This window comes from Aspergillus viridinutans (assembly GCF_018404265.1).
Source record: "Aspergillus viridinutans IFM 47045 DNA, scaffold_2, whole genome shotgun sequence".
Classification (NCBI taxonomy): Eukaryota; Fungi; Ascomycota; class Eurotiomycetes; order Eurotiales; family Aspergillaceae; genus Aspergillus; species Aspergillus viridinutans.
Genome location: NW_025091218.1, coordinates 3906352 through 3929862, shown reverse-complemented (window position 1 = coordinate 3929862; position 23511 = coordinate 3906352). Strand labels below are relative to the sequence as shown.

Here is a 23511-nt window from a genome sequence, read left to right as displayed (position 1 = left end):
AGAATCAAAGCAGAAATAATTGAAGCCAATCTCAGGCAGAGCTGATCAGCGGCGAGGCACAATCAAGCTGGGGTAGGAAGTGACAAAGAGAGAAAGGTCGGCGTTGAGGAAAAGAAATGGGAGAGGCACGAACCTGCAGCTTCTCGTCCTCCGTCTTTCTCGGTCTCGGTTCTCCAAGAAGAAAGGTTGTTTCGGCCGTGCGGGGGTCCGAGTGGCGGGGATTAGTCTAGTGCGGGAGGTTGGTTCTGCGTTTGTCCAGATTCAGCTGTGGGTGAGGTTGTCTTGTCTGTCTCAGGTACCCGAGGAGGTCTGAGGCCGCACGAGAGGAGGGAGGGATGAAGAAATTTTGAAGGGAGTTCAAAATAGCGAGGGGGTAGTCTAGACTTATAAAAGTTGGAATGCTAATAATAATTTGTCTGACGAAAGAAAATTTCTGCTCTCCCTAGTTCGCCTCCTTTTTAATGTACTGGCTTGCCTGCTACTTGCTTAAAGCTGTTGGGGGTTGCGGCACCTGGGCCAAGGACCCGTCTTCCAGGCCTTTGGCTCTTAGCTCGGCCCAGCTTGACCAGGGTTTTGTGTCTGTGCAACCACTGTTCTTCTGACTTTTATACTAGGGACTTTTACTTTCTGTTCCTCCAATTGAGTACTTGACTGGTTTGGCAACAGTGTTAATTTGCGTTGGAGAAGACCAGAAATGTTCTCGGTGTGCAATGGGAGCTTTGTGCGCTTATTTCCTGCAGGATTGGTACCCCCGTACCTACTCCTAATCCTGAGCTCTGCCGCTACAAGGGTATCGCCCTCCTACGTAAATAGTCGATCATACAATTCCCCACCACCCCAGGACTACATCCAACGAGAGCTTGATGATCAACCAGCCATGTAATCATTCCTTTATAATGGTTCTGTAATAATGTGTAGCATACCTCACAGGTGCCAACTCCCCGCTCAACACCGGACGGCAGATCTGGGGAAAGCTGCTGGGTTATGATGTCATGACCCGCTCGTCAGGATCGAGCATGTGACTTCTTCTGCCAATCAGGTTTTGACCACTTTTAGCGTGTTGAAGTCTCGGGCTGTTATAGAGAGGAGTAGCTTCAGATAGTACCATGGACAAGCACATTAGACTGCCCTGATGATGATGTCTTATCTATTCGGACCCTTGAATGCATAAGCTATGTGCATGATATGCCGATTCAGTAGACTCCTCCTCACTCCCAAACAGCTTTGTTCTCCCGTGCAGACTGGTCACAACGTCTTGCGGCTTGTCCAGTGACTTTTCCACTGTCGCTCATTCCAGTCTCACAGCCAGTGGATGCTGCGGTCTCGAGGTTACTCAGAAATCGGGCATAGTCGCCTGAGACGCCAGCCTTGACCAACGCTTCGTACCGCTCATCTCCTGTCATCTTGACATGTTCGACCCGTCGGCCCAGGATTACAGTCAGCTTCTCAGCTATCTGATCATAAGTGAGAAGCTCTGGTCCCAAAATGCATGCGGCGATCACAATTGTGTGATTTATGATCTGTCGGGCTCGAAAAGCGACTGCCGCAATGTCAATGGCACTGATGAAGGGGATTTTGCCGTCGCCGCAGGCTGTATAGATCTTGCTCTGATTGCGAATCACTGCACATGGAACCGCTTCTGCGAGGTTCTCTGATGCCACAATGACGAAAAGCAACGAGAGTCAGCAGGCCCAATGAATAGTATAACTGGCACTTACCCATGAACCAATTTGGGCGCAGGACACAGTAATCGATCTGGTTATCGAGAAAATGTTGCCAGACCATGCCCATGCCTGGTTTACCTGGCTCGGCAGTGGTACCGGCGACCAAGACATACCTCTCAATTGCGTGGTTCCTGCGCGCACTCGATGAACTTAATCAGGGGCCTCCATGCCTCCGGCACCAACGGCTCCATGAGATAGATCGCCGATATACTTTCGCCTTCCACAAACTGATACCGAAATGGTTGCTCCCAGGTGGATGTCGAACCAGTCGAAGATCACCGTTGGCCAGGCTCGCTTGATGCGATCCGACTGATGGGGAGGTTCCAGCCTGGGCTCTGTCTGCAATAATGTGCTCGAAAAAAATGGTCGTACGAGATGTGTTGTGTACAGCATCCATGCCATGGGCGGCTTGAGAATGATGGAGCGGCAAGCCTGATGGAAGGGCAGCCTTCCAGAGTAGGTTACCCCCTCTGTGTAAATGATGTACTTGTACCGACAAAAGTCCTCAATGGCCAGCACTCGGAGCAGAAGGTGTATATCCGACGGGGGTAAAGGGGGCTCACGCTCAACAGCTGCAGATTAGTTGGATTCATGATGATATCGAGCAAAGCTGGACTTTTCTGGAATTTATCTCCGATCATCTACGGCAATTTTAGCCGCTATCAGATATTTGTTAGACATATCCGGCGAGAGATAATATCTCGCCTGAGAAGTATGTCAATTAACATTATTACATTCTGTCGTCCTCCCTTCGTCTGGACTCGGTCCGCTCAGTCTCCAGAGCACCAAGGTCCGGCCCAGTTTGATCCCTAACTGAAAAGATGGCCAGAGGTATTGAGGATAAGAATGAGTTGAGGAATAGACATTAGAAATCAAATATCTAAGTGCTCTATTTCATCACGTCTATCCATGCTATGCTAGAATCTGCCTATAAGCAAGTCAATGAGAAGAAAGCTGTTTCACTGTTTACCTCAAGGGAGAATCACAATCTTCCCTTCCGCTTCATTGTCTTCCATACACCGATGAGCCTCCACAATCTGTTCCATCCGCAGCACTCGTCCTATCTTGAGTTTCAAACTTCCCTGCTCAAGCAGCCTCAGCACTGCATCCAATGGCGTGCTCATGAAATCCTCAGACGTCCCCCGGTACACCGTCAGCTTGATCTCAGAGGGGATCATCTCCATCAGATCCACCGTCTCCAGATCCCCATTCTCACTCAACATGCCAACAAGAGATACAATGCCACCTTTCTTCACACACCGCAGCGAGTCAGCCAAAGTAGCCGCACCCACCAGCTCAAGCACTTTATCATAGGAACCCCCCGAGCCAGCCGCCCCAATCTGCTCCGCAACCGCCCCATCATCAATCCAGACCCGATCCGCCCCATTCTCAAGCAACATCGTCTCCCGCTCCTTCTTCCTCGTCGTACTGGCCACATACGCCCCGTGCACCTTCGCAATCGCAGCGGCCGCCAGCCCCACAGCCGTCGTCCCCCCACGTATCAACAACCGGTCCCGGGCCTTAAGCCCCAGCGACCGAATCAGCGCCCCCCACGCCGTGGACACCATCACCGGGATTGCTCCGAGAATCTCCCATGGCAAAGTCGTCTTTGGCCGCAGGAGCTGTGTCTGCCCCGCCGGAACGCACGTGTACTCTGCGTATCCTCCGTCGAAAACAGTCCCCATCCCGCCCATGGCGGTCGCTACGATGCTATCCTGCGGGAAGATGTGTTCTAGGCCCGGGGCTGCATCGACGATGCCGACGGCTTCGATGCCGGGGATCCGGGGATAGGTGATGGTGTGGTGGCCCTGTCGGGTAAGAAGGTCGCAGCGGTTGAGGCCGAATGCTTTGATTCTGATGCGGAGTTCACCTGGTTTGGGGATTGGGATGGGGTGGTGAGTGAGTTTGAGACTGTCTGGGGGCCCAGGGGTGTGCAGGATGACGGCTGTCATTGAGGGCATTTTTTCCCCCTTCAATAAAGTACTATCTGTAAGGTTTTATCTGAAAGGAGTGGTAGGTATCTACTACATGATTTGTGGTGAAATGGGTGATGGATTCTTATTCTATCCCTTCCTGCATTATCCCTCCTCGTGCATGCAGCAGTCTCGACGCCGAGTCAAGAAACGCATGCTCAGCTGCTCGCCAGTTGTTGGTTCTTCTCGAACTGTTCAGGCAAACATCTGTGCCTGAGGTATCTTACCGTGTAGCTGCCAGTTGGTGGGGAAATCTTGGCCTGAGATTCCAAGTCATCTAGCTCCATACTCGCGTGCCCATTTTCCACATTTACAATCTCTTGATCTGGAATATCGTAATGAGCTCTCTTCAGACCCTCTACGAATGACTAATTCACTTTGTTGTCATCGTACCTTGACTTACCCGGAGCAGATGAAGTCATTGGTTGTCGTCCTCGCTCCACAATGACCTCATGATGCTGTCAGTGTCGTCTTCCACCGCGACCAAGAATAGCTACCTACCAGCTCAGAGATAGCTATATAGAGCCCGAAAGTTCCTTTGCTGCTGCTGCCGCCATCAACTACCTCTATCAATTGAAATTCAATTCCTTGGACAACAAGCTACACAACGAATCCTCTACATCAATTATCCGTACGGATCACCACGCAAACGCTCAATCGAATCCAGCTAACCCTTTTCCAGACTTATCTACCTTTGAAAAAAGAGAAAGAACAAGCATCATGCCTCGCGGAGCAGAATACGACAACGGCATCCCCCAGTCCGACAACGCCATCGAAGCTGGTGAGACAAAGGTCCACGGCACCAACTCTGCTGTACGTCCACCGCCCCATCTCACTATCGCTACAGTTATGGATACAGTACTAACAACAGCAGAACGACCACCTCGATCGCGTCGACCGCACAGCCCCCCTCCCCGATGTCCCTGCCGGCGGTATGCACAGCGGCGGCGGTGCCCCCGGCCACTCGAGCGGCAAGGGCGGCCATGAGCCTCGCACCCTAGGCGAGAACAAGGGTCTTGGTGCGCATAAGGCGTAGTATCGATGATTGAATAATTCGACTCGGTGTTTAGAATTGGGTGATCCGGCATGCGGGTTTTGCTGGAGTTTGGTCGGGGTCTGCGCGGTGCGTTTGGGCCTGGTCTGGTCTGTATGGTATGCATTGAAGCGAGGGCTTCTTCATTATGATTCACTGTAAAGTATACAATTCATTTGAAATGAAATGATATGAAATCATAGATGAAGTGTATGTGTTCTTTCGGTTGGGGATGTAGTGGCGGGTATGGTATAGTAGCATCACTTATATACAAGTCTAACACTGCAGCCCCTCCCTATTAATATTATGAACATGTCGGTGACTAGCGGCGCTGTCGGACACTAGGTTATCATGCCATTCCATGCGATCCTAACGTCAAGAGGAACTCCTCGAGCTCTCTTCGCTGGTCTCCCGGGGCGATTCTTTCGGTGACTCGGTTGATGCGGTTGGCTTCTCGTCCGGCGATGAAGTACTCTTGCCCTGGACCAACTCAAGCAGACGCTGTCCCAAGTCTCCGAAGCCGTCGATCTTGCTTAGCTTGGTTTGCAAATATTCTGCATCCCGTTGCATCCTAAGAATGGTTAGAACAGGTTGGCTCCGAAATTGGCAGAAAGGGACGTACCTCTGTTTACCGGCTTCTGTGCGGACGGTGACCTCTTGAAAAGCTCTGGCCCATTGATCGCGGTAGCTTCTAAACACGGGTTCCATGATCATCATCACTGTCGTCTCCGGCAGATGCTTGCTGAGAACACGGTGCAGTGTGCCCGTTTCTTTCGTCAAGGTCTCCATGTACGTGTTGACATTATTTCCCGCCGTCGCGTCCCAGTCAATCTTCTTCATTGCATTCACGTGCGCAGAAGACCGGCCGGTCATGATATCGACGAGTTTCTCGTGGATTCCAGACTGATGTTCCTGGTACAGCCGCTTGACCTTGTCGAATTCCGCCATCAGGGGGCTCGACGGGGCATGCCGTCGCACAAATTCCCTTATATAAGGTACCAAGGCGATGATAAAGCTCAGAGCTTGTGAGGAAAGAGCGAGATGTTTTGTGGTAATATTTTTCAACCCCGCGCTCCTCGTGGCCCCAGCGCCAAGAATGAGCTGCGACGATCGAGAATTGAATAACTTCAATGACTCCAACAGACCAGGGGCTATATCCTGCATCATACTTGGAATATTGGCCATAAGAAACTGAAACTCCTCAATGCTCTTCATCATCGCTACCGCGCATTCGGGAAGGATATATTTCTGCTCGTCAATAACGGCACTGCGCACCTTGTCCTTGCCCGTGCCATTGGTAGCAGCAGAATCTGTCCCCGCGTTCTCGTTCTGCTCTTCCTGTGGCGACCAGATCCTAGACACGGCTAACCAGGCTTCAACATCCTTGGTGCTTGCGTCAAGGATTTTGCTGAGAATGGCAGTCTCAGTCTCGCCAAAATCGCGCGCGTCCCAACGGTCAGAGTCCATCACCTCGACGAGACGGTGCCGTTGGTTCTCCCCAAATCTGTTAATGTAGTCGCGGATCTGGTTGCTGACAACAGTCTTCAGGGCTGTGCCGCTTCTCCCAGAAATAGCCTCACATTCGTCGGCGAAAAGTCGATTCAATGTGAAGTAGCGGAGAAACTCCTCCTTGGGCAATTGGGATGTCTGTTCCGACCGAACCTTCAATACCTTTGTAATTTGTGACTGAGCAATGTCAACAGCCTGTCCAAGAAGGCTGGACATGTCCAGAACCTGCAAGATTTCGTCCTGCGCTTGAATTGTCGCTGGCAGCCGAGAAGCCATAGGGTTTGTCATACTCTGTGGGTCAGGACTCCGAGGGGGTGAACTGAGGCCAGCAGTCGCAGGATTTCCAAGTCCGCTGGCGATGTCGAGAAGGACTTTGACTTGAACACTAAGTCTCCGCAATGACTCGCTGATGCCGGTGTAGACTCGAGTAAGCATATTGTACGCATCCTCCGCGTCTAGAGCGCGCAGATTGCGTGCTAGTATCGACGATTTCTCTTGTTGGCTACGTTGTTGGGACCTGTGCGTAGAGACTGACACCACCGACTCATTGTCATCATCGCTGGAGCTAGGCATATGTATACGGATCAGGCCCTTCATCTCCCGGAGAACTGCTGTCTTGAACGAAGTCGCTGCTGGCGTCGTGTATTGCGCACGGGCGAGTCCAATCAGATTCGTATGGAGCCGTGACCTCACGTCTTCGTCAAACTTCATATAAGCTGGAGATGACGAGGCACCCGAGCGCTGCGCTCCGCGTTGTCGTTGGAATGAGGAGCCCCAACGCTGTAGTGTCACATCCAAAGGCACATTCTCAATGTGTCGCCGCAAGTCCCCAAGTAGATCGTTCAAGAAACGGTTCTCGTATCCCATGCCTATCCGGTACCTCAGTTGCGCAAGGTCATCCGAAGCACCTTCAAGCGCCTTAAGTCTCCGCAAGTCGATCGGCCTCTTGGGTTGAACTTGAGATGCACCATCCTCGCCGCTATTGCTGGTTTGCTCCCCAGCCATCAATCGCTCCGCTTCTTCAAGACTGTCTGCAGCTTCCTCGATTTGCCCGTTCTCAACTAATTCCTCGCATCGGGCAACTGACTGAACCACGTCTCGCAGCTGGGATACCGCGTCCGCAAGCATTCGCACATTCTCCCTGCGGCGTCGCAAATTGACAATTTTCAAGCCACCTAACGCCATCTCACGGTCAATCTTTTGAAGATCTTTTCGTAGGATCTGTATCCTTTTGACCGAATCGGCTGCCTCTGAATGTAACTCACGCAGAGAGCCTAGCGCGGTAAAAAAAGATTTAGACGCACTCGAGATGGAAGAGATGAGGTGGACCTCGACAGTATCCATGTACCACGAGAGTTTTTCTTGTAGGATTGCATTTGTGGCAAGCGCCTTTCTCCCGGTGTTTGCTGCTTCAGCGGCCGATTCATTGGTCCCTTGGCCGTCCTTTCCAGGTAACTTGGGGGGTCTCACAACTTCCGACTTTTCAGATACCACGTCGAAAGTCCGGGGGTTTTCAAGGTGAAAGTCATCCTCGAAGTAGACCGGCGGAATTATAGACAGGGGAGTGATGCCCTGGCCGCGGCCACGACCAGATGACCGCCTTCTGCTTCGTGGATCGAAGGGCGATGTTGCTCTGGAACTCGTCGACAGCACGGATGCTCGTCTCTCCGTAGGCGGGGGCATCAGAGTGCCATGCTCGTCCGGTCTCGAAGCAGTCTTGCCATCCCGAGCCAGCTGAGCATCCTGATCGGCCGTAGACTCTTTTGCCTGCTGAAACACCTCGTATAGTGACCCAACCTGCGACAGGTACGGCTGAAAGGCTTTGGAGTCAACATGTGGAATATTTGTCAATGTGACCGGAGGGATGTCTCGTGTGCTGGGCGGCTTGTACCCGGTAGACGCTACGGCGGCATGCGGAACAAGACCTGTGCGGACGATCGGGGGCTGAAGAAGGGTGGAAATTGCTGCACAACGCATTGATTAGTGGCAAAACAACTATGAGAGACTAGAGATACCGCACCATTTTGTCCTGACTCCGCGATTGAACCATAGTGTTGGGATGGATCAAGCACCCCTCCAATGCTAGCTATGGAGCTGGCAGTTGATCCTCTTCGCAAAGGGAACTTCTGAGGCGGAGCACGGGGAGATTCGATCTGACTGAGCGAGAACTGAGAAAGGGAGGGCGTGGATGTACCCGAGGCCAAGCTATCGATCGATTTGCGTGGGCTCATAGAGGACATTGCGTAGAGGCCTAGTGACCGACTCCGGCGGCCAGAAGTTGGAGAGCGACGCTATCTGAACATGACACAGGGACAGCTGTTCGAATCGTTCCAGAAGTGACAGAGCAGCCGTTTCTACCAACGATCTCCCAACTGCACGGCCGGCCTGTTAATATGAAAGAGACTAATTTCAGAACAAAACACAAGGAAATCAGACCGCAACGTCACCCAGTTACCACCAAGCAATGATACGGGGCTTCATTCTTTGGGATCATGGCAGCGCATCCTGATCGGGTAAGGCGCCAGGCCCCGAGGCCACGGCACCTAGACCTATTCTGGGTGTCGGATGAACATTCTCCCGGTGCCGCCGCGGTGATCAGCCCAAAGCCTACCTCTGCCTAAGGCCAAAATCAATTAACGCGTGTTCAGACGCGACGCGTTGCATTCGTGTTTCAACAGTGCAAAAGTTGCCCGCATCTTCTCCTTGATACAGAGGTGCTCCCGCATCCACGCAATTCTCCCCTACCCATTCAGTCTTCATCGCTCTCTTCAATATGGACAGACGTACTCCCTATACCTTGAGCGTTCTTGCTCCCAGCACAGATGGCGCAGAAGAATCTCGCACACAAATTCAAGCAAGGTTGCGCGAGTTCGTATTGGAGTTCCAACTTGACAACGCATTTATTTACCGGTATTTTGCCCAACGGGACTTTGAAATCTTGTGCAGACTAACCGAATGTATAGTGATCAACTGCGGCAGAATGTTCTCGTGAAGCAATATTACTGTGACATTGATATTGCCCATTTAATATCATATAACGAGGAGCTCGCTCACAAGCTCACAACCGAACCTGCCGATATTATCCCCCTTGTGAGTATTGCCTTCCGACTCATAATGGCTGACTCTAACCGTCTTGGGCCTCTCTAGTTTGAGGCAGCTCTCCAACAATGCACACAGCGAATTGTCTATCCATCTCAGAGAGACATCGTCCTTCCATCGCACCAGCTCTTGCTTCACTCATCTGCATCCCACATCTCCATTCGGGACCTGAACGCTACAAACATCTCTCACCTTGTTCGTATTCCAGGAATTGTGATTGGCGCGTCTACAATATCATCCAAGGCCACCGTTGTCCACATTCGGTGCAAGGGCTGCGACCATAGCGAAAACATCCGAGTAGAAGGCGGTTTCTCTGGTCTAACGCTTCCCAGACGGTGTGGCCGTGCAAAGCTACCGGGTGAAGAGCCCGGCGAGCAATGCCCCCTCGATCCTTATGTGATCGCCCACGAGAAATGCCAATTTGTTGATCAGCAAGTTCTCAAACTTCAGGAAGCGCCCGACCAGGTGCCCGTGGGTGAGCTTCCCAGACACGTCCTCATCTCGGCCGATCGATACCTGGCCAACCGAGTGGTACCTGGCTCTCGATGTACAGTGATGGGTATTTTCTCTATTTACTCCAAGGGTGGCAAGAAAGACGGGGCTGTGGCTATTCGCAACCCGTATCTACGGGCGGTTGGCATCAGCACCGATCTGGACCATACAGCCAAGGGCAATGCCATGTTCACCGAAGAAGAGGAGCAGGAGTTTCTGGAGCTTAGTCGCCGGGAGGACCTGTACGAAGCTCTCGCCAGGAGCATTGCCCCCTCTATTTGGGGTAATCTGGACATCAAAAAGGCCATCGTGTGCCTGCTCATGGGTGGTTCGAAAAAGATTCTACCCGACGGGATGAAGCTTCGTGGAGACATCAACGTGTTGCTCCTTGGTGACCCCGGTACTGCCAAATCGCAATTGCTGAAGTTCACTGAAAAAGTATCCCCTATCGCTATCTACACATCCGGTAAAGGTTCGTCAGCGGCTGGTTTGACCGCATCAGTACAGAGAGACCAGCAGACACGCGAATTCTATTTGGAGGGTGGTGCTATGGTGCTTGCTGATGGAGGAGTTGTCTGTATCGACGAGTTCGACAAGATGCGGGACGAAGACCGGGTCGCCATCCACGAAGCTATGGAGCAGCAAACAATTTCGATTGCCAAAGCCGGTATCACAACCATTCTTAATTCGCGAACATCGGTGTTGGCTGCTGCCAATCCTATCTTTGGTCGGTACGATGACTTGAAGACTCCTGGAGAGAACATTGACTTTCAAACGACTATTCTGTCCCGTTTTGATATGATCTTCATCGTTCGCGATGACCATGACCGCAACCGTGACGAGAACATTGCCCGACACGTGATGGGTGTTCATATGGGCGGCAGAGGTATTGAGGAACAAGTCGAGGCCGAGATTCCCTTGGAGAAGATGAAGCGCTACATCAGCTACTGCCGAAGGTAAGTTTTTTTACCGCTCATTTTCAAGGCAGAAATCAAGCTAACAAGTGAACCTAGCCGGTGTGCCCCGCGTCTTTCGCCCGAAGCTGCGGAGAAGCTTTCCTCGCACTTTGTGTCCATCCGGAAGCAAGTCCATCGGGCAGAGATGGATGCTAACACCCGTTCCTCCATTCCCATCACCGTGCGTCAATTGGAAGCCATTGTTCGTATCACCGAGTCGTTGGCCAAGTTAAGCCTGTCGCCGATTGCCACCGAGGCGCATGTCGACGAAGCCATCCGCCTCTTCCTGGCTTCCACAATGGACGCAGTCACACAAGGCGAAGGTCAGGGCAGCAAAGAGTTGATGGAGGAGGTCGGCAAGATCGAGGATGAACTGAAGCGCCGTCTCCCCATTGGCTGGAGTACGAGCTTGGCCACTCTGAGACGGGAATTCGTCGACGGCAGAGGCTACACCGAGCAAGCTCTCAACAGAGCATTGGTGGTTCTCCAGAGACGCGATACGATCCAAATCCGCTCTGGTGGATCACAGGTCTATCGGCACGGTGTATAACTGGTCTCGTTGACTTGTCACGAAGACGCGACAATTGGATACACGTGTATGCTCTGATTCACTTCACATCAAAGGTTATGTATTAAATGAGGGGAAGGAGTACATTTTGACCTTGCGATACTAGGGCATGAAGGGTTTGAAACGGTGTATGGCGCATGAGCTTATTTCGGTATGGATTTTGCATGACTAGTTAGATCAATATATCCCACCATGAGTAAACGAGATCTGGTTATTGTAGCCTGGGACACAACTGACTCTGAGTGTATATCCTTCTTGCGAGTTGCTGTTGCATCGAGGGGAAAGCGAAGTGGGGAGCTTCGCAAAGGTCCCCACCGCGGCAACCCGTTGATGACAGAGTCGATGTCTCTGCATGGTTTTTTACCTTCTTCAAGGCTTCAAACATCTCGGACAACGCAATCTATATTAATATAATACCTATAATGTAAGTGCACTCTTCTCATCAAACTCTACGTCTTGAATTGACCATCTCTAAGACCCACCGATCTACACAATACTTCACCCCGCATCTCCGCCCTACGGCACAAGTTACAACAAGGTCCTTCCTTACAATCGATTGCAACTACAACCATGGCAGCTACAATCCGAGTCATCGGCTCCCTAAACGCCGACATGGTCTCCGTAACCCCTCGCTTCCCCGAACCAGGCGAGACAATCACCGCATCCTCATATTTCACCAGCGCCGGCGGAAAAGGCGCCAACCAGGCCGTCGCGTGCGGGCGATTGTCGCGGCGGAAACCGTCCTCGACCTCCAACAAGACCGAAAGCCAGAGTGAGAGCGACATCAAAGTCGAGATGGTCGGGGCCGTGGGCGCCCTGGACGGGCACTTCCAGGCGCTGCTGAAACCCACGCTTGAGAAGTCGGGCGTTGACACGTCCCGCGTGCGGGTGGTGGAGGATGCGTATACGGGGGTGGCGGTGATCATCGTGGACTCGTCGGCGGGCGGGGAGAACCGGATTCTGTTCTCGCCGGGGGCGAATTACACGGGAATGCGGGCGACGGAGGACGTGCTGGGGATGGGGCTTGCGGCGCCGGTGCCGGATGTGATTGTCTTGCAGGGGGAGATCCCCGTTGAGACGGTGGTGGGCATTCTGCGGGATATTAGGGCCTGGAAGGCGAATCATCGAGCGCAGGGGAAGAAGGGGATCGAGGCTGGTCCGGATGTCATGTATAACCCTGCGCCGGCGCCGCCGGGTGGATTGCCTGAGGAAGTGTACTCTGCCGTCGACCATATTATTATGAACGAGACGGAGGCTGAGCTGATGAGTCCGTCTGAGGAGCACTTGCTCAAGGTTGTTCCCGGTGTGGAGAAGGAAAGCGGAAACGAGAAGGTGGCGCGGTACTTCCACCAGCTGGGCGTGACGTATGTGCTCATCACGCTGGGGTCCAAGGGTGTTTGGTATAGTGCGACGGATGCGGGGACCTCTGGCCCTGCGGATGGGGTCAATCGATTTACGAAGCAAATTCCGGCCGCGAAGGTCAGCAATGTGCTGGATACCACGGCGGCCGGAGATACTTTTGTTGGTGCATATGCCGTGGAAGTGGCGCGCTGGCGCGAGTCACGACGAGCGGATGGCAAAGCCGGACAAGACGTGGCTGCAGAGGAGAAGGCATATCGGTATCAAGAGGTCATGGACAAGGCGATGAGTTTGGCGACCCGCGCCGCAGCACGGTGCGTAGAGCGACAGGGAGCGATGGACAGCATTCCTTGGGCGGATGAGATATGACGATACTTGGTATGCGGTGAAACTGCGGCTTATAACGAGACGGTCGACGGTGGCGTGTATACATACCCATACCATTGCACGAGAATACTGTGAAAAATGCGGCAAATGACTATAAAGTATAAGGCCGGGTGACTGCCCACAGGTCATCGGAACGAAGATCAGTGGCGGGCATTAAGAGAACTATTCCTAGGAACTCGAGTAGACACGAGAAATGGAATGAGATGGGCTGTGGAATGAACAGATGAGCATTCAGAGCATCCATTCTTCAGTACAGCAGCACGAGGTGCTTGCCTCGAAGCCTACACATTACGTCCAAGCGTAGATCAATTGAACGGCGGCAATTCGCCAGCGCGTATGACCCTCCCCTTTCCAGCTCGACTACCTCTCCAGAGGTAAAACTTACGGCAATAGACAGACCGTCCTAGCGCCTCCATGACGCTTTTCAAGCAAATCACGATAGTCTCGACGCAGCCGCTGGGGATGTGTTGTCCGTTTCATCTTGTCTCTCGTCGTGCAGGGAACCACTGGCTGAGAAGAACCGAAGATTCGACTTTAATTTTAGGTCTATTAGTTTGAACCGTGTCATTGACAAATCAGCATGGATTCTCAACCGAGTCAGATGCGGCTACTGCTGAGCGATGACTACAGTCTGCCTATACTCTGGCTGATGCATGCAAGGACGCCCGGTTCTGAGATAAGCCGTCATGTACTAAGAGTCGGTGGACGCCGATGCAGGCATTGTTCAAGGAAGGGGCTGAAACGGAGGATGGCAGTGCGCGGGAGTAAGACGCGACGTGCTGTACGGATTGGGATCGGACTTCCTGTTTCTTGGAAGTTGAAGCTGAGGTTTAATTCCTGCTGAGTCGGTGGGACGCGTCCAAGGGATGGAGTCGTGATAATCAAGTACTTCCTAGGAGACTCGAGTATTGTTCAGTAGTAGTAGTATTCTATCTATTTATCTTGCTTGTCGTTGTAACTACCTTTGTTATTAGTGATGTACCTCATACTGATCTACACAGTATGTTGACTCCACAGTCATCTATGGAGTAGTCTCGTTATCGCGAGTCTATCATGGAACAAAGACCATAGGCCATCTATACTGTAGGATGGTCAAAGACAATCAAGGGTTGAATCAAATCCTGAATGAAGATTATGGAACGGTAAGAGACACGAGTTGACGCGACTTGCTGCACGTCGACAACCTTCATCTAGTGAGCAGATGGTGGGAGGAAGTGAGGGGAAGCTACTATGAAAAGAAGGATAATTGGATTGTCTGGAGTCGTGGGATCCTCGAGAGTCCAATAGAGATGCTGATTCAATAATTGATAATACAAGGAGCGCGCCTTGCATAGCTTGTAATCTAGTTGTAGGCAGCCTACACCTTAAAACTTGAAGGATATCCAACACGAACATGACGCGCTCCATCACGAACGATCACGGTCCAAGTGTGGAGTGGAGGTCCATCGTCTAGACACGCCTCAAATACTTCGCTGCATCCCTCGTCCCTCATCCAGGCATGGAGATGATATCAATCACGGATTATCATCCTACTACTACTTCATTCATTCTTCGCTGTTGAAGCATCCCTTTGCTGCGTCGCTGTACCTGTCAGAACAATTCCTGCCCTCCAATTTCGCCAGGAATTCGCCCTGTCTGCTGCCCTTGCCTCCTCTACTTTGCTTTTGCATCCTTCATATTTCCTCATCGACCATATATCTTCTGTGCATTGCCTTGTCTGCCTCGTTCTTGATCTAATCCTCACATCCTACCACCACGGTCTTCTCCCATCCCTCCCGTCCTGTACATCCACAGTATCAGATCGTACCATATCATACATTCAACAGACCGTGCCGTATTATCTCCGTCGCAGCCACACTCAATCCTGCTCCACTCATCGTTTACTTCCCCTCTGATCGATAGATCTATCTATCTATCATTTATTCTACCAGTACTATCAGCCGGGATCGTCAACTTAGACCGCCAATCCCTGGCGGACCCCACTTCCGCGAAATCAAAACAAATCCCAGGCAGCCACAGCTCCGTCTTCCTCGGTCGGATTCGACTGTTAAATATATAGGACCTGGTTAGTATTGAAAGAAAGCATTCTTGCTTTGACAGCAAGATCATCAGCGGGTGCGATTCATTTCAGCATCCGGTCCAGTATGGCGGCCCTCACTATGACTCCTACCACAATGCGGCAGCCCTTTGCCAGCCTCGATGCGCCGCGTATGCGCTCCTTGCTTAAGACGAAAAGGAACATCAAGAACCAGCAAAATGGTACGTCTTCCCTCAGCCCTTGACCAAACATACAACATCCTTCTAACACTCTGCTCCTCACTTAGGTGCGTCCTCTGCCAAAAGAAGGCCTTTGGCCGAGGTTGATGCGGAGAATATTGATCCGGCCACCCTAAACATGTCAACAAAGCGAAAGCGCGGCTGCGATGACGAAGACCATGATCCCAGCAAATGCTCTCCCAAGCCATTGAAGACGTCTCGTATGACTCTGACCGTTGTGAAATCGAACATTACTTCCCCCATGCCTTCCTCAACCTTCAAGGCACCCCTCTCGAAACCGAAATCCACTCCAACGCTCAAGCCTGTCGGCCGTTCGCCTCAAGGCAAATCTTGCAAAGCATTTACTCGTCGCTCTACCATCAACAAAAGCCGGCCAGAACCTACAGGCAGAAAGAGCATATCCCGGCCTTTCTCCATCGCGACAGTATTGGGCAATGTGCAGCCCAGAAGCCAGCCCGCCCCTAGGACTCCAGCGTCCTGGTCTTTTGAGATCTACGTGGACTCGGAGCAGGAAGAAATGACCAACCTGATGCAGCACTCTACCTGCGTGCTGGATATCAGTGATGACGAGGGCAAGGCGGAAATCTCAAGTCGCGGCAAGGAGAACATTCCTCCATCTGAGTTGGGAATTGACCTGTCGCGGACGCGTGAGCGAGAGACTTCCGTCTCCAGAAAGACCGACATGACGGATGAGCCTCGCTCTCCGCTCGGTGAACTCAATGCCGCTGACTATTATGGCGAAGACTGCCATGCCTTTTCATATGCCGTGATTTACGAGGAGGATGAAACCGCCTCGGAAACAAAGGCCACCCTACCTCCCCTGCCACGCAACCCTACCCATCCCACTCGGACAAAGTTGTCAAGTGTATCATCCATATCCTCGATCCTTGCAGCTACTCAACCCGCCAAGGCTGCTGGATCTACAGAATCCGAGGCAGAAATCGAAATCTGGGAAAGCCAGAGCACTGCAGATGAATCGGAGAAGGTGGTAGAGAGCAACCCCAGCGCTGAGCTCTCCTCACCAACGGCCTAATTAATTAATGTTTGAAATAATTATTGTCCTGTTAATAATAGTATGGATGGCACCGGCGTTTGAACTAGCGGGTTGCACACATTTTGCATGGCGTTGAAAATGGTTCCTGTTTCTGGAATTGTTCGAACTTGGATACCCTCTCTCTTGAGCTTGTCATTTCTTTCCATAGGTAATCAGCAATTCGATTCGTCACAGCGACCATAGGTCCTTATTTTTCCTTGTAGCCGCTCCCTGCTTAGCTTTGCTTGTTGTAAGCAGTTATACTTAGTGCTCTAGCTTTCGTCATCTTGACCAGCTCGTAGGCCCTGAAGACATTACGACTTGACCACGATTTCGGGTAATGTCCGCTTCTTGCAGAGTCACAAACATGGTATAGGTTATATTTAGGCGCAAAACAACATTGAGAACGATCATCGCCTTGACGGTTCCTCCACATCCATATCCTCTCCCTCATCCGACTCTTCCTGACCCAGCTCATTCGCCTCCTCCTCGTCCGCCGCCGTAGCAGCAGCCTCCACAGCGTCCGCCGCAGCCGCCACCTGAGCCTCCAGCCTCTCGGCCTCCTCCAGCTCTTCCTCCTCTCCCTCGCTCTCCTCTTCCTCGCCTACATCCTCACTCCACTGCACGCGTTTCCCGCGCGCAGCAGCAGACGAAACCCCTCCCGCCGAACGAGCGGCATTCGCATTCGCGCGCGCGCCCGCACTCGAACCCGCCGCATCAAGCTGACCCTTCCAGGACGCCTTGATCGACGCCCGGATATCAGTCGCAAGCTGCATCTCCCGCGAGGAGGTGCCCTCGGGATCGAGCGTGAAGTGCGCCAGCGAGCCGTCCGGCGCGACGTGGTCCGGGAAGCGGAGGACGCGGGCGAAGTCGCGGTCGTCGGTGGCGCGGCCGTCAAGCATGCTCTGCACTTTGGCGCGCATGATCGTCCGGGCCTTGCCGAGGGTGCCGCTGCCGAACCAGCCGTCGACGGCGATTTCGCAGGTGTCTCTGAGGAAGCCTGGGGGTGGCGGGTCGGGCTCGGTGGGGAAGAGGATGGAGCGCAGGAGCGGGTCGGTGATGTCGCAGAACATCCACATGCGGCCGTCTGGTGGGAGGGGCGGCGTGCCGGTGAAGAGGTGTGTGTCGGTTGGTAAGGGGGTGAAGGCGTCGGGTCCTGTGGGGACCTCGTTGGGTCGCGGGATGGTGTGTCGTCTGCCGCTGCCGGCGTCGCGGGCGAGCTCCGAGGTGCCGGAGAGGATGCGGAACATGACGGTTTGGTAGATGCGGTAGGCGGGGGAGGTGCGGGGGTCGTGGCCGAATTTGATGATGGCGTCGCGCCAGGGCCCCGAGCGGAAGATGTAGCCGACGTAGGGGACGGCGTGGCGGAGGGCGTAGCGCTGTTCGGGGGTTTTGAGGTGGTTGCGGAGGCCGCGGCGGGTCCAGGCTGGGCGGTCTTTGAAGAGGTCTTCGACGAGGGCGATGGTTTCTCGTAGGGTCGGCTCGAGGGTGTGGATGGGGGCGAGGTTCTCGCGGGGCTTGGTGGGCACCGGTGCGTCGAAGGGAAGGAGATAGGTGTGGACTTTGGCGGCTTGGGAGGTGTTGACGGTGGTGAGATTGCCGGAGGTGTCGACTGATTGTCGGACGGTTGGGTTCTGACGGTAACTTTGGCTGGGGTTAGTAGTGATTACTCGATCTATTGCAAGGAGTCATACATGTAGGTGAATGGGACGTCCCCATGGCTGAGGGAGGGGGGCGGGATGATATCAACATTGGATGTGGCACCCTTGCTCATGTCAATATCAAACTGTTTCATCTTATCGTCTGTCTCAATCTTAGTCATGGCACTCTTTATCCAGGAATGTAATGCTTACAGTCAAAAGAGAGAATCTGCTCCCGGAATCGATTGGTGAATGGGCTCCCTGTGGTCGAATAGACAAAGTCCGGCATGCCTGGAGAATATATCAATAATCTATAGCTGACATGAAGGGAGCAATACAAACCTCGAAACACATGCGTCCGGTTAACCATCCCAACAGGTTCAACCTTATACCTGCCCACGTTGTCACTCAGACTTCGGAGTAGCTGCTTCGCACTCCTCCGCTGAGGCTGTTCATGGACAGTCGTGACAGGAACACCAGAGAATGGCTCATCCGAGCCCTTCTTGCGTTTCCGGCCAGTCCTCTTGGGAACTGTCACTTTGAGCAGGATATTGTTAGAAGCAGAGCTAGTTGACTGGAGTGGTCGAGACATGGCATCCTCTGGCCGAAGAAACAGTTTGGCTCGGGTATCAGCCTTTGGGGGGTTCAGAATCTGATTTTGTCAGCAGCTTTCTTAATGCACTTCTGGAGATGCGCCTTTACCTTTGAGATGCCTGCATTGCCTTGTAGGGTTTCGATGGCCTTGTCGACGTCCTTGATGATCGCCGGGTGCTCCACACTGACGATATGACGAGCAGGGATTGAGTAGTAGGGCGCTGTTCTTGTCCCTTGTTGGTCCATCATATTGTCTCGACTGGTTGGGCGCTTTCGGTCCTCCATCATGCCTTTGCGTTATCACCAAATGTTGGCGTTGACATAAGTCATGAAGCTGTGATCACGGAGAGACGAGATATGTATATTTCCACCGAGGTATGAATAGGACCTCGCGATGTATTGGAATAGACAATCTGCCAACTCCACACGGTAGACCCGGTCTTTCAATTTGTGAGACCAGACATATGGAAAGCCTACTTTGACAATTGATCCACGATGTTTATGGTGACGCTGAATCCAATCTTGAGGTATCGCCCCAGGATCTTGTCTCTACTGGTGATTAGAGAATGCCGAGTCACATGACTTATATCCAGGCCAGGCCTTATTGAGAGGAGATTCCGTCCCTCGAGTGTGATTTAACCATCTAACTGATCTCTGATTTAGCGTGCGATCTATTCAGCGTGAGCACTCAGATCTAGACAGTATGTAGATAGATAGACAACTTCCTGAATAGCTGCAGCGCCTGTCCTTGTGTGTGTCGTGTGAACCTCTGCAGATTTACCAGCCCGAGCGCTCCTCAGCCACAGTGACAGGACAGTTTGTTTCATCCCCGTCGTAAAGACCTCCACAACAACAATCACCAGTATACTATCTAGGTACTCAGCGTGCAGCAATCTTCTGCAATTCCCGTTCCTGAAATTTTATATTACTGTTTCTTCTTGATTTTAATAACCTTTTATTATCTCACTCCTTGTTGCAAACCGCATCGCCCATCTTAATTTCTGGGGCTCTTGCACCCACCCCGCTCTTCCCAGCCAGCCGCTAAGCGACAAGGGGACAGACGATCGGCCCAAGCAGACAGGCCAAACCGACCTGATAGCTGCTCCTGACTATCTATCAATCGAAAACCGCTGGGTTCGCGTCCGAAAGAAAACTGAAAGATCTATCTAATCAGACTTGTGTCTCCTCCACTCGGCCTTGATATCCGCATTGTCAGATTCTGGAATACTCTACTGAGGTAAGTTGTGCAGCAATGGTTTCTTGTGACTGGATTCAAATGTTTCTGTTTGCCCCTGGTGCTACAATTGTCCGCTTGTTCCTTAACCTACCGCTTCCCCCCATTTTGATCCTCAACTCTGGGGCTATTCGTTCAACCCACCGCTTTTTAATTTTGGTTTTCGGGTCTGAAGGCGTCGATCTTCCGGCTTGAATGGTTTGAAATCCTGCAATATTTCGATTGATAATTACCGTCGCTTTCTACCTGTTGTGGTTGGAACATGCTCATGTGGTCACTCCAGGCCGAACATAAACAAATCACGCCGTGGCTCCTCCTTGAACTGCGTCCGCGCTGCCCGACTTAACGCCTCCTGCTAGTGTGCGGCAGCTTGCTGCACTGGCATCGAGAACCTCGACCGAGTACATGTGGCTGGTTACATAGTCTTGACAATGAAGGGTTTCAGACAGAGAGTGGTGAGTCTGCTCCACGATCGCCGCCCCCCCTCGCCGCCTTGATGCCTGGCGACCACTACAGCACTGCGATACCACAAGTTCCTGGCTAAAATAACTATTCAGCATGAGCAGTTGTCGAGGGCAAAAGAAGCGAATAAGTCCTCGAAGAAGAAAGACTCCCAGAATCAGGCCGCCCTTGCCGCCCACCAGGCCCAGCAATCCGCGTCCCCGAATCACGGCACGCCGACTTCATCTACGACCTCCGTAAATGATATAAGGGGAAAGTCACCGGATAATGCTGCGCAAGCGGGGGTGTACCCCGCTGGCCAGCATTTCATTCCACATGGTGCAGGTGTAGCTGAACAGCCTGTGAACAATGGACCAGGGACTCCGACCAAGCAAGGGCAGCCGATTGCGCCTAGCGTTATTATCAGCCCAAGCGCACCACCGGTGAGTTTCCTAGCGACGTTCCAAAGTCCGTCGGAGACGTTGATCGCGCTGTGACTGTATCGATGGAAACAACCGAGGAGTGCTGACTTTCCTATCTCGATAGCATGTCCCTCCCCCTGGTGCCGCAGAGACGATGCCTGGCGACTTGGCTCCTCCGAGAAAATCTCATGTCTTTGATCGCCTCCAGACTACACCCAAGGATATGTCGGAAGGGATTCGGACTCCAAAGCGCCAGCATTCGTCACGATTCGATATCTCCGATCAGCGCCAACGGGAGTTGGAGAAACTTCCCGGCTTCCACGAAGTGCCACCGAATCGGCGCCAAGAGCTTTTCATGCAGAAGATTGACCAGTGCAATATCATTTTCGACTTCAATGATCCTACAGCCGACATGAAGTCCAAGGAGATCAAGAGACTGGCGCTCCACGAGCTCCTGGACTACGTAGCGAACAACCGTTCAGTGATCACCGAGCCCATGTACCCCCGTGTGGTCGAGATGTTCGCCAAAAACCTCTTCCGACCCATCCCTCCCCCAGTGACCCCCCAAGGCGAGGCCTTTGATCCCGAAGAGGACGAGCCGGTCTTGGAAGTGGCCTGGCCGCATATCCAGGTTGTATATGAGTTCTTCTTGAGATTTATCGAGAGTCAAGATTTCAACACCAACATCGCCAAGGCATATATCGATCATCATTTTGTCCTCCAGGTACAATTATACCTCGAAGCCCTTTCTTCTCCCCCTGAGAACCACGTACAGCGATACTAATCCTCATCAGTTATTGGAGTTATTCGATTCGGAAGACCCTCGGGAACGGGACTTTCTCAAGACCACTTTGCATCGGATCTACGGAAAGTTCCTGAATCTGCGGTCTTATATCCGTCGATCCATCAACAACGTTTTCTTCCAATTCACGTACGAGACAGAGCGCTTCAACGGAATAGCCGAGTTGTTAGAAATTCTGGGGTCTATCATCAACGGATTTGCCTTGCCTCTGAAGGAGGAGCATAAGCTCTTCCTGACCCGAGTGCTGCTCCCCTTACACAAAGTCAGGAGTCTCAGCATGTATCACCCACAACTCGCTTATTGCATTGTCCAATTCCTTGAAAAGGATTCTACCTTGACTGAAGAGGTGAGCCTTTTTTGCGTTTGAGTATCCCCTGCCCAGCTCTTCTGATAACTTGGATTTTAGGTCGTTCTGGGCTTGCTACGCTACTGGCCTAAGACGAATAGCACCAAGGAGGTCATGTATCTTAACGAAGTGGAAGATATCTTCGAAGTCATGGATCCAGCGGAATTTGCCAAGGTTCAAGTACCTCTTTTTCAACAACTGGCCAAGTCAGTTGCAAGTCCTCATTTCCAGGTATGTGCAGAGAAAATACCTGACCAGGACTGTGTCCTACGATTATGTGACTAAATCGTCGCTTTCCAGGTCGCGGAACGCGCACTCTACTTTTGGAACAATGAATATTTCTGCAACTTGGTCAGTGACAATGTGGAGACGATCCTTCCCATCATGTTCGCGCCGCTTTACGAGAACTCCAAGGGACATTGGAATAGGTAAGTTGATCATTACAGTCTTGGGCGTACTTCTTATGTCAGATCCGCTAAACATTCTTACCCTCTCACAGAACAATTCACAGCATGGTGTACAATGCCATGAAGATGTTCATGGAAATCAACCCTCAACTTTTTGACGAATGTTCCCATGAATATAATGAGCGGCAGAACAGCGCTGAGCAGCGTGAGAAAGCTCGACAAGAGCGATGGGAGAAGGTCTTGGAGCGAGCCAAGCAAAGGACGAACGGACTCTTACCGCCTCCAGCTCCACCTGCAGATGTGCCGGCGCAAATTGATGAGGTTGATGCCCTTGCTCAGGATAATCAGAAGCGTCTCAACGCCCTGAAACTGGAGGATTCTGCGTCAAACAAGGAGCGGAAAGAGGGTGCACCAACTACGGTAAGTAGCATCCTACCCTGACTGGTTTTGTGTTCGCGTTTGTCGCATGTGATTGTCACTCGTAATCGAGGACTATCTACTTGAATTTTGTTGTCGCATTCTGTATATGTTGCTAAGATTTTGTGCATTTCGGCGTCTAGCAAGCGTGATTCTAACGTTGAAACGTCCGTTTGCTCCAGAGACGGCGCCGAGGTTCTCTCGACGGTTCTTATACGCGAAGGCGACGAAGTGGTAGCGGCAGTGAGATTCGACCGCGTGTAGATCGACGACGGTCGGCTGGTTCGAACGCCGTATCATTTTTGTCGCGGAGCAACTCTCTCAAGTGATGGTCGGTTTGGTAACATGACTACTCCGTTAGATTTTCCTTTTTGTGCAACGATGGCATAGCGACTATGAGCTGCGATGAAAGTGTATTTGACTTTGTTTGGCTTGACATATGATACAAGCCGTTCACCCGTGCGAGCCTTTTGCCTTGGTCGCTTTCCTCTTTTCCACACCCTCTTCTTTCTTATGTACATGACTTTCAATATCCTTCACAGTGCGCGTGAGGCTTATAGAGCCCCCGCGGTTGACCAAGCGGACATTTGATTTGGACTATTAGAACTCTGTTCGGGTCTGGAAAACGGGTGCGAATGGCGTTTCGCTCGATCGACCTTGTTGTTGTCGGTTCATCTTTTTGAATTTCTAAAATAAAGACTTCCAGTCACTCTATGGACTGTCGTATGCTTCCAACAATTGTTGATGCACGTGCCTTCAATGTGTAAAGTCAGGGTCAGGCACACTGACACATACTCC

General features: G+C 52.1%; 8 protein-coding genes across 8 annotated transcripts; 5 read left to right on the top strand and 3 right to left on the bottom strand.

Moving 5' to 3' along the window:
* Window positions 1-1208: 1208 nt before the first annotated feature.
* Aspvir_004793 (uncharacterized protein) lies at window positions 1209-3685 on the bottom strand (the record flags this gene model as incomplete). Its single annotated transcript, XM_043268015.1, has 4 exons — window positions 1209-1651; window positions 1719-1855; window positions 1936-2296; window positions 2743-3685. 4 exons carry the CDS (start codon window positions 3683-3685, stop codon window positions 1209-1211), a joined length of 1884 nt encoding a protein of 627 aa, XP_043123950.1.
* A 732-nt stretch (window positions 3686-4417) lies between these two features.
* On the top strand, window positions 4418-4733 carry Aspvir_004792 (uncharacterized protein; the record flags this gene model as incomplete). The annotated part of the gene is made up of 2 exons (XM_043268014.1): window positions 4418-4510; window positions 4572-4733. 2 exons carry the CDS (start codon window positions 4418-4420, stop codon window positions 4731-4733), a joined length of 255 nt encoding a protein of 84 aa, XP_043123949.1.
* A 372-nt stretch (window positions 4734-5105) lies between these two features.
* Window positions 5106-8479, bottom strand: Aspvir_004791 (vacuolar protein sorting-associated protein 54; the record flags this gene model as incomplete). The annotated part of the gene is made up of 3 exons (XM_043268013.1): window positions 5106-5301; window positions 5353-8203; window positions 8260-8479. 3 exons carry the CDS (start codon window positions 8477-8479, stop codon window positions 5106-5108), a joined length of 3267 nt encoding a protein of 1088 aa, XP_043123948.1.
* A 533-nt stretch (window positions 8480-9012) lies between these two features.
* Aspvir_004790 (MCM DNA helicase complex subunit MCM5) lies at window positions 9013-11336 on the top strand (the record flags this gene model as incomplete). Its single annotated transcript, XM_043268012.1, has 4 exons — window positions 9013-9149; window positions 9203-9329; window positions 9387-10786; window positions 10844-11336. 4 exons carry the CDS (start codon window positions 9013-9015, stop codon window positions 11334-11336), a joined length of 2157 nt encoding a protein of 718 aa, XP_043123947.1.
* A 588-nt stretch (window positions 11337-11924) lies between these two features.
* On the top strand, window positions 11925-13082 carry Aspvir_004789 (ribokinase; the record flags this gene model as incomplete). Its single annotated transcript, XM_043268011.1, has 1 exon — window positions 11925-13082. The coding sequence occupies one exon, from the start codon at window positions 11925-11927 to the stop codon at window positions 13080-13082; it is 1158 nt and encodes a 385-aa protein (XP_043123946.1).
* A 2177-nt stretch (window positions 13083-15259) lies between these two features.
* Window positions 15260-16410, top strand: Aspvir_004788 (uncharacterized protein; the record flags this gene model as incomplete). The annotated part of the gene is made up of 2 exons (XM_043268010.1): window positions 15260-15359; window positions 15425-16410. 2 exons carry the CDS (start codon window positions 15260-15262, stop codon window positions 16408-16410), a joined length of 1086 nt encoding a protein of 361 aa, XP_043123945.1.
* A 410-nt stretch (window positions 16411-16820) lies between these two features.
* Window positions 16821-18929, bottom strand: Aspvir_004787 (transcription factor TFIIIC subunit TFC1; the record flags this gene model as incomplete). The annotated part of the gene is made up of 5 exons (XM_043268009.1): window positions 16821-18054; window positions 18105-18213; window positions 18264-18341; window positions 18393-18702; window positions 18753-18929. The coding sequence occupies 5 exons, from the start codon at window positions 18927-18929 to the stop codon at window positions 16821-16823; spliced, it is 1908 nt and encodes a 635-aa protein (XP_043123944.1).
* Window positions 18930-20309: 1380 nt separating this feature from the next.
* On the top strand, window positions 20310-22977 carry Aspvir_004786 (protein phosphatase 2A regulatory subunit RTS1; the record flags this gene model as incomplete). Its single annotated transcript, XM_043268008.1, has 8 exons — window positions 20310-20333; window positions 20436-20762; window positions 20866-21465; window positions 21536-21889; window positions 21950-22120; window positions 22190-22317; window positions 22389-22716; window positions 22834-22977. The coding sequence occupies 8 exons, from the start codon at window positions 20310-20312 to the stop codon at window positions 22975-22977; spliced, it is 2076 nt and encodes a 691-aa protein (XP_043123943.1).
* Between the last annotated feature and the right edge of the window lie 534 nt (window positions 22978-23511).